This window comes from Ranitomeya imitator, chromosome 1 (assembly GCF_032444005.1).
Source record: "Ranitomeya imitator isolate aRanImi1 chromosome 1, aRanImi1.pri, whole genome shotgun sequence".
Classification (NCBI taxonomy): Eukaryota; Metazoa; Chordata; class Amphibia; order Anura; family Dendrobatidae; genus Ranitomeya; species Ranitomeya imitator.
The window spans coordinates 803,295,071-803,310,430 of record NC_091282.1 but is presented as its reverse complement, the minus strand read 5'-3'; the positions used below and the strand labels follow the sequence as shown (position 1 = coordinate 803,310,430).

The window sequence follows — 15,360 nt, the reverse complement described above, 5'->3', positions numbered from 1 at the left end:
ACCTCCGATGAGCCGCATTAAGGGGAAATTGCAGTCTTGCTACCTCGAGATTTCCTAGGATGGGACACGGCACCATGGAAAATCCCTGAACTTTCAGAACTTGCTGTTTGCCCTATTTAAAGGGACAGATCTGGGTAGCATCACCACCCCACATCTTCTCCGTCCATCATTGTTTCCTGTGCTCTGGGCACTATCTCCCCCATCCTGCAGCTCCCTCCTCATTCTCCTCCCTGATCCTCTTACAAGATGTCAGTGACGCACAGCGAGCAGCAGCCAATAAGGGTTATGTGAAAGAATGGGCTGTCCATTAAGCCACATAAAGGAGCAGCAACCTGCCGAGATGTGAGAGGAGAGCAAAGCTCAGTGACTTGTGCAATAGTGCCCAGAGTGCGTGTGCCAGGGACCTCCGAGCCTGCTGTGCCAACCACGTGTGCACCACAGTCTACCGAAGAGTGACACGAAGCCGCCCGTCTATTCTGCATCTCAAGACTTGGAAGTTTATTGGCTACTAGAGTCGGAGACCTGGAAGGCTGACGTTGGACTAGAAGCCCCAAAGCCCTTGCCTAAGTGAGCATATTCCGACTTCTGAGGTCTTCACGCTCCCATTGATTCGCTGCCCGTTCCCACTTCTGCCTGACAGCAATCAACATCCAAAGCTCAACTCCAGGTCCGTTCCTGAGATGTCAGATCAGGGTAAGGTTTTCTGACCAGTAGATTGCACGTGACGCGTCCCACATCTTATATTGTAGGGTTTTCTTGCCAGCCGCCTGATCGTTGAGGAATTTGATGACAGACCTGCTTTGGCACTGAGCAAGCGACTACCTCATCCCATTCCTTGCTGGTTCCCATCTGGCTATGAACTTTCTGAACTTTGCTAAAGTTGACACTTGCAGGAAGTCTTCCTAGAAGAACAGAGATTCTTCTTCCATCTTGGTTCACCCTGGACATGGATCCAGTCAAGTCAAGGTCTTTACCGGAGAAGAAACCCATCAACTGCAATGGATTTCTACAAGAAGATAAGAAAGAGTCTTCCATGGCAATGAGTCGGGTAGATCGGGACAGGTCGGAGGTGAGCACCCCACCCCTGGAGAGCTGGAGAGAAGAAAGAACCCGCAGCGAGGAGGACAATGAAATAAACCTTCCTTCCCTGGCAGCCGCTTACAGTACTATCCTGAGGTCACTTGGAGAAGACCCTGGAAGGCAAGGACTACTCAAAACCCCATGGAGGGCAGCGACCGCCATGCAGTTCTTCACCAAGGGCTACCAAGAGACAATATCTGGTAAGTGTTTCATTATGGAGAAGACTAGGGGGGAACTACAGATTTCAGCATGCCTTGCAGAGTGTGTCTGACAAAGTTACAACTTTACAATCAGTTTTCAGTAAATTGAGATAAATGGGCACCCAGCAGGCAGGAATTTTACCTCTATGGTTCTGTGCATCTGGAAAATGCGGGGTGACAACCGATGTGGTCTCCTTTTACACCTTTAGGGGTGGTCTTCTAAGGTTTCCCGATGTTAATATATATCAAGGGCCCGCTCATGATCCTGGAAACACTGGATGAGATTGATAGTAATGACCATATTGGTTGTTCACCAGTTTTCCCAAAAAGGAGGGTGAAATAGAATTGTAACAATTTTCCAAACCATGAAGTGTTAATTTCGGCAGCTTATAATAGTACAGTAGCAATAAAAAACTGAGCAACCAATATCTGATGTGTCTGGAAGACCACCCACCGATCACAGAGGGAAAGGTAGATGCCAATTATTTGCATTTTATTTGTTTACTGCCTCTAATATTTTCTGGTCTTAATAGGGTCTTGGATGCCCCCAAAAATGGCAAAGCTGGAGAAATGCAGCAAAAATCCCCATCCGCGATACATAGATGATGTAACTTCAGGTGGTCATAACTTATTGGTACCAAAAAGGGATGTGAGAGTGTCAGGCCTCTGTTTACCAACCAATCACATTGCAGGGGTGTAGTACACCCCCCCCAAAAAAATAATGTCATTTCAGATCTGCCGAAAATTGACTAAAATCTTGGGAAACATTTTCTGCTCATTCGTCTTCATTGATCATCCGTCTTTTACGCTTTTAAAGTTCTAAATATGAAGTTATAGCGACAATAGAAGAGTTAGAAAGAATTGCAGCAATAAATATATGAACAGAGGGGATCTCACTGTTGGGTCCCCACTGAGCACCAGAAATGGGGTCCTCACCCCTCTACTATTAAAGCATGTTAATGGAGCGATGGTCGTGCAACTGTCATGGGACACCATTCGATGTCTATGGGACTGACAAGTACGTCTGAACCAGTGGCGTAACTTGAAACTCATGGGCCCCGATGCGAAAGCTCCAATGGGGCCCCCAACTATTTTAAATCTTTAATAGCAATAGTCTTTTTCTATAGGCCAAAGGGACTTTTAGGGCCCCCTAGACTCCAGGGCCCGGGCGCGATTGCAACCCCTGCACCTGTTGTAGTTACGCCCATGGTCTGAACCATCGACAATGGATGAGTGTGCAGAGCGCGAATGAACCATCAAACCATTACTAACCCTATTCAGAGTGGGAGATGCACAGGGTGGATGTCAGGACCCCCTGCTGCTAGAGATCCAACTGCTGGGTGGGCTCCACTGCATAGAGCAGATGACTGGTGTGAGAGTGCAGACACTGTGAAAGAAGGGGGGCTGTAATGGGCGCAGCTGGATGAAAGCCCCCACATGACTGCGTTGCCAAGAAGGGAGTTTTAGAGTTTTGAATAAAAAAAGGGATCTTATAGGTGATTGGTGGAAATTTTTGAATAAGGGGTGGACCTAGTGGGGAAAGGAGGCAGGGGCTGGAGAAGTGCGGGAAGGATCACTTGTGAGGTGAATCATCAGGAGAGAAGAAGTGTGCAGCTACTCACCATGGCCTCCATAGACAGCCTCGTGGAGCAGCTGCGCAGGGAATCCAGGTCCAGGAGCGATGGATGGCTGGAAGAGCAGCTCACCAGGCTGCTGGGCGACTGCGGGAGCCGGGGCAGCAGGACCAGGAGAACCCGGCCCCCAGAAAGATTGTCCCCCGACATGTCACCGCGCGGCAGGCGCAGGCCGCGGAGCCCCTCCGGGGACCCTGCGGGGGCTGCGGGACGCGGCGCGACCATCCTGCCCGTCCCCCCCTCCGGCAGGAATCCACCCGGCGGCTCTGCCGGCGCGAGGCGGCGACGTGGAGCGGCGACCAGCCAGGCACGGCCCGATGCCAGGGCCGCAGCGGAAGCCAGGGCCGCAACGGAAGTGCGGCCTAGTCCGGGAGCGAGCGGCGGTGCGGCGCCCTCTAGCGGTGCCAGAAGCAGCCGGAGCACAGCGCGGGCAGCGGCGGCAGAGTCAGGAGGAGAAGGGAGCACAGCGACGTCAGCGGTGAGGGCCGCACAGGTAGTGCGGCCTAGTCCGGGATCGAGGGGAAGTGCGGCGCCCCCCAGCGGCGCCAGGAACAGCAGACTTACAGCACAGTCAGCGGCGGCGACAACAGGAGGAGCCAGGAGTCCAGCGACGGCAGCAGTGAGGGGGAGCCATGGAGCAGCGGTGACAGCGGCGGGCTCACCTCCCCTAGGTGGGCCTGGCAGCGGCACGAGACGACAGAGTAGGGCGACGGGCAGGCTGGCATCGGTGGTTCAGCTGGGCCCGGGACGCGTTGGTCGTGGGGCAGGTGCCGGTCGGGCAAGTAGGCCAGGAGGCCGAGGTGGATTGCAAACAGCCGTCAGGTCAAGATCCGCCAGGAGGTCCAGCGACAGGAGTGTATCGCCAGTCTCGGTCCCCCCTGGTGACGTGGAGGCCAGGGGCGCGGGCCTGGGGCAATTCAGCGGCAGCGACGACCCCGGATCTGAGAGCGAACATCCAGAAGATGGCGAACAGCGGGATTCCGGAGACACGGCTGGTGGGGACACAGCACCTGCGCAGCCTCGTGAGTACATGTCTATTCCTATTTCGGTGCCGGGTACGGTGGGGTTAGTGGAGGGGGTAGGGGACGCTGGTTCTGGGCTTCCTGGCGTTAGAGAGCTTTTGGCAGGTATGTCGCATATTTTGAGGCGATTGGACGCGGGGCCAGCAAGTAATATGGGAGGGTCACCTGCTGGGGCTTGGTTGGTGGATCCTGTTAGTACAGCCGGGGGAGGGGGCTCCGGTGAATTAGTGAGGTCTGGGGCGGCCGCGTCGGCCCAGGCAGCTGGGGTGTCAGTGTCGGTTCAAACGGAGACGGGTAAGAAGGATGAGATAAAGTTGGATGATCGGGCAAAAGGGGAGGTCTTTGTGTGCTTTGAGGGTCCCCTCGGTGCCCATTTAAAGAAGGAGGTGAAGGAGAAGATCTGGAAGGATGAATTTGTCGAGATTTTCTCCCTCCTCCCTTTGGAAAAATTTAATCTGGACAAAGGGAAAAAAGATGATAGCAAAAAGGAAGAGGAGGAAAAAAGGCGTTGGCGCCTGATTCCGCAAACGTTTGTTAATTGGCAACAGGCTTTTGCTATCTTGGCCAGTGTGATAGGAGAAAAATTCCCGGAAAATTGCTCGGGTCTTTTCTGTTACTTTGATTCTATTGGTGAGGCACATCGTACGTATGGGGGCCAGGCTTGGCAGCGTTACGATGAACAATTCAGGCAGCGGAAGGCGGTTAGGCCTGAGATAAAATGGGAGCATAAGGACATTGGATTGTGGCTGAAGGTGATGGCCCCTGTGAGGTACGGGCAGTCCTTTCAAGGGGGCGCGGGGAGTAGTAGTCAGCAATCAGGACAAGGGGGAGGAGGAGGACAGGGGTATCAAGGGGCGAAGGAAAAAACGGGAACGTGCTGGCAGTTCAATGACGGCCAGTGCAAGTATGGCAATACCTGCAGGTTTAAGCACGTGTGTTCCCATTGTAGCGGAGCTTCACACGGGGCTTCAAAATGTTTCAGAAAAGCAAGGGGCAAGCCAGCAGGGGGTAGCGGTCATGGGGGTGACGCCGGTGAGGCTTCAAAAGATGGCCCCTTATCTAAGTAGATATCCGGACCGGTTGAAGGCGGTGGTGATTAGGGACGGTTTTGCTGAAGGTTTTAGGATTCCTCACCCGAATCATACGGTCCCCTTTTCTACAAAAAATCTGAGGTCAGCAAGTTTACATGCGGATGTTGTTTCGAGTAAGTTAGCAAAAGAGGTGGAGTTAGGAAGAATGGCGGGCCCGTTTAGTTCGCTGCCTATGGAAGGGGTGATCGTTTCTCCATTGGGGGTGGTGCCCAAGAAGGAGCCAAATAAGTTTCGTTTAATCCAGCACCTATCGTACCCAAAAGGTTGTTCTGTTAACGATGGCATTGCGGAGGAATTATGCTCGGTTGTATACACGTCGTTCGATGCGGCAGTGCAATGGGTTCGTATGTACGGAGCGGGGGCCTTGATGGCGAAGACAGACATCGAGTCTGCCTTTCGGCTTCTGCCGGTACATCCGGAGAGCATTCCGTTACTAGGTTGTTTTTGGAATGGAGAATTTTATTTAGACAGGTGTTTGCCGATGGGCTGTTCCATTTCTTGCTCGTTGTTTGAAACTTTCAGTACTTTTTTGGAATGGGTTGTTAGAGACGTTTCTGATGTTGCTTCGGTCATTCATTATTTGGATGACTTCATGTTTGTGGGCCCCCCGGACTCTGCGGTTTGCGGTAATTTATTGGCCACCATGGAATGGGTGTCCGGGCATTTCGGGGTCCCTTTGGCGCAGGAGAAAACAGAGGGTCCCTGTACGGTCTTAAGTTTTCTCGGGATTCTTATCGATTCTAGAAAGATGGAATGCAGGTTGCCCGACGACAAATTGTTGTTGCTGAAGCAGGAGGTGTCCAGAATCGGAAAATTGAGGAAAGTGACGTTGAAGGAGTTACAGTCGTTGCTAGGGCGCTTAAATTTTGCGTGCCGGATCATGCCTATGGGCCGGATTTTTTGCCGAAGGTTGTCCAGAGCTACGGCGGGAGTCCGTGCAGCTCATCATTTCATACGTTTGAGCCGGGAGCACAAGGACGATCTGTTGGTTTGGCAGCGTTTCTTGGAAAATTATAATGGCAGATCATTGATTCAGCAGGAGGATTTGAACGCCTTTGATTGTGAAATTTATACGGACGCAGCAGGGGGAGCCGGTTATGGCGCCTACTGTGCAGGCAAATGGAGTGTCGGAGTGTGGCCGGAAGAATGGCGGCAAAACGGGCTAACCAAAAATTTGGCATTGTTGGAGTTGTTCCCAATTGTAGTGGCAGCGTTTATTTGGGGCGAGAATTTTAAGGATCGTCGGGTACGATTCCATTGTGATAACTTGAGTGTCGTGTCAGTTATCAACAGTTTATCTTCCTCTTCTCCCCCCGTGATTAGGTTGGTTAGGGAATTGGTGTTGAGGTGTTTGGAATTGAATTCGTGGATTTCGGCGGTGCATGTACCAGGTGTCCAAAACAATATAGCTGATGCTTTATCTCGTTTTCAGTGGGACCGATTCCGGGAACTGGCGCCAGATTCGGAACCTACAGGAGCGGGATGTCCTTCGCATCTGTGGCAGATTGTTGCGGAAGGGGAGGTCGCTTGATACAGGCCTCACTGTCGAGCAGGACATGGTCGGATTATGCAGCGGCGTGGGAGATGTGGGAAGGTTGGTTGGTCCAATGCGGCCCAGTGGAATCCGACGGCGATAAGATTATGGCTCTGCTGGCTTTGATGGGTAAGGCGGCCGAATGGGGATGGTCCGTTTCGAGGTTAAACAAAGTTGTTGCGGGTCTGGCCTTTGGTTTTCGGTTGCAAGGTTCAGCTGATCTGACAAAAGATTTTTTGATAAGGCAGGCTTTGAAGGGTTTTCGGAAGGGCAATGTGTCTTTTGATAAGCGTAGGCCGATTTCTTTTGGTATGCTGGAACGGCTTGGGGAGGCTTTGGGCGGTATTTGTAGTTCGCAGTTTGAGGTTGTATTGTTTAGGTTAGCCTTCTCTTTAGCGTTCTTTGGCGCTTTGCGCCTGGGGGAGCTGGTGTCCCCAAATAAAAATAAGGTGGGTGGTCTGTTAGCGGAAGATGTTGACTTTTGGGCAGGAGGTATTGTATTTTGGATCAGGCGTTCTAAGACTGATCAGCTTGGTAGGGGTAGGCGAGTGGTGCTGGGGAGAGTTGACGGTAGCGGGATGTGCCCGCAGCACTGTTTGGAATCTTATTGGCGTCTGTCGGCACTGAGGGCAGGCCCTTTGTTACGACATCAGAACGGGGAATTTTTGTCGCGCTACCAATTTACGGCGCTGTTGAAGAGGGGTTTGGGATCGTTGGGTGTTGACCCGAAGAATTTCGGGTCGCATTCATTTCAAATTGGTGCTGCGTCCGAGGCGGATGGTCTGGGCCTAGGCGTTGATGTTATCAAAAGAATAGGCAGATGGAGTTCGGATCGATATCTGTCTTATATTAGGAATTAGGTCTGTGGGGGAGAGAGCCTTGTTATGGTGTTAATCATTGTTGTGTTTTTTCAGGTCGAACCTCCCTCCTGGCATGGATTATCGGACATTCATTTGTTCATTGGGGTGCGCTTCGTGCGGATGTCAGGCGAAATGGTAGGCAATTAGGCTTTGTAAGGGATTCGGTGGTTATTAGATGGTTGGGATTCCGGGGTATGTTATGGCGGAGTTTGTTGCCGGCAGTTGCCAACGCCGCTAGATTGGATCGACCCCCGGACATTTTGGTGGTTCACCTTGGAGGAAATGATTTGGGAGTTAGGCCAGTGAGGGAGTTGATCAGAGACATTCGTTTTGATTTTTTACGGTTGTGGGTATCTTTCCCGGGTGTTGTGACGGTGTGGTCGGACATTGTACCAAGGCGGAAGTGGCGTGATGTACGGTCCCATAGAGGGATCAATAGAGCCCGGGTGAAGCTGAATAGGGCGGTGGCAGGATTTGTGTCTCGGAACGGGGGTATTGCCGTTAGACATTTGGAGCTGGAGGATGGGATTGGCAATTATTGGAGGGATGATGGAGTGCATCTTAATGATGTTGGTATGGATTTATGGGCACTCGGGCTACAGGAAGGAGTCGAGAGAGCTTTGGTGGCGGTGGGGCACTCACGAGCCTGAGGTGGTCAGGGCTGTTCGTGTGTGGCGGGGGGTGGGGTTCTTGGAGGTGGTGATGACGTTTTTACGGGGTTGATCTGGCTTTTGTTTACGGGCTCTGGACGGGGAATTTACCTCGGGAGCTTTGGGGTTTTGGTTTGCCCGAAATGGGTTACATGGTGCCCTTGAGCTGGTGGTCACGGCTGAGGGTAAAGAAGTGTTTGGTTTTAAAGTTGGTGGTGGCTTTATGCCTATTTTTGAGCCAGATTTCTTACCCCCAAGAACCCTCCCCTCCAGGTTTTTTACATATGGTATATATGTTGTTATTTATGTTATTGTTTGTTTAATAAAATGGCCGCTGTGGCCAAAATTATCCAAAGAAATTTACGTGTTGGTGTTTAATTTAAATTTACAGGAGAAGGGGAGAATGGCCCCCTGGGGATGGGGTGGGGGTCAGGAAGATTGAGTACGGGAAAGACCCTGTTTTGGCGATACGCGGTCAAGAAGGGGGGCTGTAATGGGCGCAGCTGGATGAAAGCCCCCACATGACTGCGTTGCCAAGAAGGGAGTTTTAGAGTTTTGAATAAAAAAAGGGATCTTATAGGTGATTGGTGGAAATTTTTGAATAAGGGGTGGACCTAGTGGGGAAAGGAGGCAGGGGCTGGAGAAGTGCGGGAAGGATCACTTGTGAGGTGAATCATCAGGAGAGAAGCCCACCCTCCCTCCCTTTATTGTGGATTAGTTTAAGTGAACAGTTTGATGGAGGGGTAGCCGGGGAGTTGGGTTTTTTCTCATCTCGGTTTTTTAATCAGTTATTGCCAGAGGGGAGTTTTCGTTATCATTGTCACAGTGGCAGTTTTGGCGGGGGGTGGGGTTCTTGGAGGTGGTGATGACGTTTTTACGGGGTTGATCTGGCTTTTGTTTACGGGCTCTGGACGGGGAATTTACCTCGGGAGCTTTGGGGTTTTGGTTTGCCCGAAATGGGTTACATGGTGCCCTTGAGCTGGTGGTCACGGCTGAGGGTAAAGAAGTGTTTGGTTTTAAAGTTGGTGGTGGCTTTATGCCTATTTTTGAGCCAGATTTCTTACCCCCAAGAACCCTCCCCTCCAGGTTTTTTACATATGGTATATATGTTGTTATTTATGTTATTGTTTGTTTAATAAAATGGCCGCTGTGGCCAAAATTATCCAAAGAAATTTACGTGTTGGTGTTTAATTTAAATTTACAGGAGAAGGGGAGAATGGCCCCCTGGGGATGGGGTGGGGGTCAGGAAGATTGAGTACGGGAAAGACCCTGTTTTGGCGATACGCGGTCATGAGAGGAGAACGACGCAGTGTTAGGCTGCCGTCACACTAGCAGTATTTTGGTGGAGTGGGTGATAAATACAGAAGTGGTGCATATGTTTCTATTATACTTTTCCTCCATTTGTTCCACTCCTGGTTTTGGCTACAAATACTGATGTAAAATACTGACCAAATACTGCTAGTGTGACGGCAGCCTAAGGAATCCGAGACGCCATTTCTGCCTAACACTAAGGCCGTGTGCACCGTCACTTACATTTTACAAATCAGAACAAAAAAAAATGAAACAAATTTGCCAAAAATGTCTTGGTGAAATATCTCCTACTGTTTTATGTACACAGCCCCCATACAGACCTATGTGGCTCCATGGTAACAGATGCCCCTGGATTCCGTGTGGCCGCAGTCTGGGGTCTGCACATTCCCTGTACAGAAGAGTGTTCCTGTTTCAGCAAATTCTCCTCATTCGTTGCATAATGTAAATTTTACCAATTTGCTATTTACTTTCTGCATTAGTTCCTTACTGATTTCACAATCTCGGCTTGCTGTCATTGTAATGGGAACCAGGACCGAGCGACTGCACTGCAGAAAGTGGAAGGACAACAGAGCGGTAATTACTCTGCGGATTTTCACTGCATATTTCCCTCTTTGCTGCAAATCTGGAGCTAAATCCACAGTAACACGTGTGATCTGGTGTGGATTCTGTGGTTGTGGGAAATCTGGAGAGTATCAATCCTGTGTGGACATAGACTGAATGTCCTGGACATGAATGTGTACACAGGTGTACGGCTCATCACAGTGTAAGTTTCAGAGCAGTGTCATGGACACACAGGTGTACGGCTCGTCACAGTGTAGTTATCAGCGCAGTGTCATGGACACACATGTACGGCTCGTCACAGTGTAGCTATCAGCGCAGTGTCATGGACACACAGGTGTACGGCTCGTCACAGTGTAGTTATCAGCTCAGTGTCATGGACACACATGTACGGCTCGTCACAGTGTAGCTATCAGCGCAGTGTCATGGACACACATGTACGGCTCGTCACAGTGTAGTTATCAGCGCAGTGTCATGGACACACGTGTACGGCTCGTCACAGTGTAGCTATCAGCTCAGTGTCATGGACACACATGTACGGCTCGTCACAGTGTAGCTATCAGCGCAGTGTCATGGACACACATGTGTACGGCTCGTCACAGTGTAGTTATCAGCGTAGTGTCATGGACACACATGTACGGCTCGTCACAGTGTAGCTATCAGCGCAGTGTCATGGACACACATGTACGGCTCGTCACAGTGTAGTTATCAGCGCAGTGTCATGGACACACATGTGTACGGCTCGTCACAGTGTAGTTATCAGCGTAGTGTCATGGACACACAGGTGTACTGCTCGTCACAGTGTAGTTATCAGCGTAGTGTCATGGACACACAGGTGTACGGCTCGTCACAGTGTAGTTATCAGCGTAGTGTCATGGACACACAGGTGTACTGCTCGTCACAGTGTAGTTATCAGCGTAGTGTCATGGACACACAGGTGTACGGCTCGTCACAGTGTAGTTATCAGTGCTGTGCCATGGACACACAGGTGTACGGCTCGTCAGTGTAGTTATCAGCGCTGTGTCATGGACACACAGGTGTACGGCTCATCACAGTGTAGCTATCAGCACTGTGTCTTATACCCTTGTGTATAGTTCGTCACAGAGTAGTTACCAGCGCAGTGTCATGGACACACAGGTGCATGGCTCGTCACAGTGTAGTTATCAGCCCTGTGTCTTGGACACACAGGTGCATGGCTCGTCACAGTGTAGTTATCAGCCCTGTGTCTTGGACACACAGGTGCATGGCTCGTCACAGTGTAGCTATCAGCCCTGTGTCTTGGTAACACAGGTGTACGGCTCGTAATAGTGTAGTTATCAGTGCTGTGTCTTGGACAAACAGGTGTACGACTCGTCACATTGTAGTTATCAGCGCTGTGTTTTAGGCTACTTTCACACTTCCGTCTTTATAAAGACGTGGCAATGTGTTGTTCTGTGCAAAAAACGCATCCTGCAAAGTTGCCCGCAGGATGCGTTTTTTGCACATAGACTTGTATTACCGATGCATCGCAACGTATGGACACACGTTCCATACGTCGTGCACTGGATGCGTCGGTAATTGGCGGACCGTCCTCACAAAAAAAGTTCAATGTAACGTTTTTTGTGCGACGCGTCCGAAACTCCACCCCTCTTCCCCGGAACTCATAATGGGCAGCGGATGTGTCTGAAAACTGCATCCGCTGCCCATATTGTGCACTATTTTGCACAACGTCCGTCGGTACGTCGGACCGACGGTTTGCGACGGCCCCGTACCGACGGAAGTGTGAAAGTAGCCTTATACACACAGGTACAGTACAGACCAAAAGTTTGGACACACCTTCTGATTTAAAGATTTTTCTGTATTTTCATGACTATGAAAATTGTACATTCACATAGAAGGCATCAGAACTATGAATTAACACATGTGGAATTATATACGTAACAAAAAAGTGTGCAACAACTGAAAATATGTCTTATATTCTAGATTCTTCAAAGTAGCCACCTTTTGCTTTGATGACTGCTTTGCACACTCTTAGCATTCTCTTCATGAGCTTCAAGAGGTAGTCACCGGGAATTGTTTTCACTTATAAGGCAAGAAATCCCACTTATTAAACCTGACGTTTAATACGTTTAATAAGTGGGATTTCTTGCCTTATAAATGGTGTTGGGACCATCAGTTGTGTTGTGCTGAAGTCTGGTGGATACACATCTGATAGTCCTACTGAATAGACTGTTAGAATTTGTATTAAGGCAAGAAAAAAGCAGCTAAGTAAAGAAAAACGAGTGGCCATCATTATTCTAAGAAATGAAGGTCAGTCAGTCCGAAAAATTGGGAAAACTTTGAAAGTGTCCCCAAGTGCAGTGGCAAAAACCATCAAGCACTACAAAGAAACTGGCTCACACGAGGACCGCCCCAGAAAAGGAAGACCAAGAGTCACCTCTGCTTCTGAGGATAAGTTTATCCGGGTGACCAGCCTCAGAAATCACAGGTTAACAGCAGCTCAGATTAGAGACCAGGTCAATGAAACACAGAGTTCTAGCAGCAGACACATCTCTTCAAAAACTTTTAAGAGGAGACTTTGTGCAGCAAGCCTTCATGGTAAAATAGCTGCTAGGAAACCACTACAAAGGACAGGCAATAAGCAGAGGAGACTTGTTTGGGCTAAATAACACAAGGAATGGACATTAGACCAGTGGAAATCTGTGCTTTGGTCTGATGAGTCCAAATTTGAGATCTTTGGTGTTATGGCTGGCAATCAGGCAACACAGCGTGCAGTAATCAGCGCACATACAGAGATCTGGCAATAACCAAAAACAATAGGACGAGCTCTGAGACGTGGAATCTCTGTAGACTGCAGTACCTGATCTATCCTCACACAACTATAAGCAGCAGTGGATTGCGCCTATAACTACCTATGCAACTCGACACTGCCTGAGGAGCTGACTAGCCTGCAGATAGAAATACAAGCCTGACTTACCTCAGAGAAATACCCCAAAGGAATAGGCAGCCCCCCACATATAATGACTGTTAGCAAGATGAAAAGACAAACGTAGGAATGAAATAGATTCAGCAAAGTGAGGCCCGATATTCTAGACAGAGCGAGGATAGCAAAGAGAACTATGCAGTCTACAAAAAACCCTAAAACGAAAACCACGCAAAGGGGCAAAAAGACCCACCGTGCCGAACTAACAGCACGGCGGTGCACCCCTTTGCTTCTCAGAGCTTCCAGCAAAAGTTAATAGCAAGCTGGACAGAAAAAACAGAAAACAAACTAGAAGCACTTATCTAGCAGAGCAGCAGGCCCAAGGAAAGATGCAGTAGCTCAGATCCAACACTGGAACATTGACAAGGAGCAAGGAAGACAGACTCAGGTGGAGCTAAATAGCAAGGCAGCCAACGAGCTCACCAAAACACCTGAGGGAGGAAGCCCAGAGACTGCAATACCACTTGTGACCACAGAAGTGAACTCAGCCACAGAATTCACAACAGTACCCCCCCCTTGAGGAGGGGTCACCGAACCCTCACCAGAACCCCCAGGCCGACCAGGATGAGCCACATGAAAGGCACGAACAAGATCTGGGGCATGGACATCAGAGGCAAAAACCCAGGAATTATCTTCCTGAGCATAACCCTTCCATTTGACCAGATACTGGAGTTTCCGTCTAGAGACACGAGAATCCAAAATCTTCTCCACAATATACTCCAATTCCCCCTCCACCAAAACAGGGGCAGGAGGCTCCACAGATGGAACCATAGGTGCCACGTATCTCCTCAACAACGACCTATGGAATACATTATGTATGGAAAAGGAGTCTGGGAGGGTCAGACGAAAAGACACCGGATTGAGAATCTCAGAAATCCTATACGGACCAATAAAACGAGGTTTAAATTTAGGAGAGGAAACCTTCATAGGAATATGACGAGAAGATAACCAAACCAGATCCCCAACACGAAGTCGGGGTCCCACACGGCGTCTGCGATTAGCGAAAAGCTGAGCCTTCTCCTGGGACAAGGTCAAATTGTCCACTACCTGAGTCCAGATCTGCTGCAACCTGTCCACCACAGAATCCACACCAGGACAGTCCGAAGACTCAACCTGTCCTGAAGAGAAACGAGGATGGAACCCAGAATTGCAGAAAAATGGAGAGACCAAGGTAGCCGAGCTGGCCCGATTATTAAGGGCGAACTCAGCCAACGGCAAAAATGACACCCAATCATCCTGGTCAGCGGAAACAAAACATCTCAGATATGTTTCCAAGGTCTGATTGGTTCGTTCAGTCTGGCCATTAGTCTGAGGATGGAAGGCCGAGGAAAAAGATAGGTCAATGCCCATCCTACCACAAAAGGCTCGCCAGAACCTAGAGACAAACTGGGAACCTCTGTCAGAAACAATATTCTCAGGAATGCCATGTAAACGAACCACATGCTGAAAGAACAAAGGCACCAAATCAGAGGAGGAAGGCAATTTAACCAAGGGCACCAGATGGACCATTTTAGAAAAGCGATCACAGACCACCCAAATGACCGACATTTTTTGAGAAACGGGAAGGTCAGAAATGAAATCCATCGAAATATGTGTCCAAGGCCTCTTCGGGACCGGCAAGGGCAAAAGCAACCCACTGGCACGTGAACAGCAGGGCTTAGCCCTAGCACAAATTCCACAGGACTGCACAAAAGCACGCACATCCCGTGACAGAGATGGCCACCAGAAGGATCTAGCAACCAACTCCCTGGTACCAAAGATTCCTGGATGACCGGCCAGCACCGAACAATGAAGTTCAGAGATAACTTTACTAGTCCACCTATCAGGGACGAACAGTTTCTCGGCCGGACAACGATCAGGTTTATTAGCCTGAAATTTCTGCAACACTCTCCGCAAATCAGGGGAGATGGCAGACACAATGACTCCTTCCTTGAGGATACTCGCCGGCTCAGATAACCCCGGAGAATCGGGCACAAAACTCCTAGACAGAGCATCCGCCTTCACATTTTTAGAGCCCGGAAGGTATGAAATCACAAAATCAAAACGAGCAAAAAATAACGACCAACGGGCCTGTCTAGGATTCAAGCGCTTGGCAGACTCAAGATAAGTAAGGTTCTTATGATCAGTCAAAACCACCACGCGATGCTTAGCACCCTCAAGCCAATGACGCCACTCCTCGAATGCCCACTTCATGGCCAGCAACTCTCGGTTGCCCACATCATAATTACGCTCAGCAGCAGAAAATTTCCTGGAAAAGAAAGCACATGGTTTGAACACTGAGCAACCAGAACCTCTCTGTGACAAAACCGCCCCTGCACCAATCTCAGAAGCATCAACCTCGACCTGGAACGGAAGAGAAACATCAGGTTGACACAACACAGGGGCACAGCAAAAACGACGCTTCAACTCCTGAAAAGCTTCCACGGCAGCAGAAGACCAATTAACCAAATCAGCACCC

The 15,360-nt window shown here is 49.8% G+C and overlaps 1 protein-coding gene across 1 annotated transcript in view; it reads left to right on the top strand.

The window, feature by feature from the left end:
- The first annotated feature begins 342 nt into the window (after positions 1–342).
- Positions 343–15,360, top strand: part of GCH1 (GTP cyclohydrolase 1) — a 75,092-nt gene continuing 60,074 nt past the window's right edge. The window contains exons 1-2 of the mRNA XM_069738696.1: positions 343–667; positions 750–1,280. Of these exons, the coding sequence (XP_069594797.1) occupies positions 947–1,280 (334 nt within the window). The 5' untranslated portion in view covers positions 343–667; positions 750–946. The remainder of the gene's footprint in view (positions 668–749; positions 1,281–15,360) is intronic.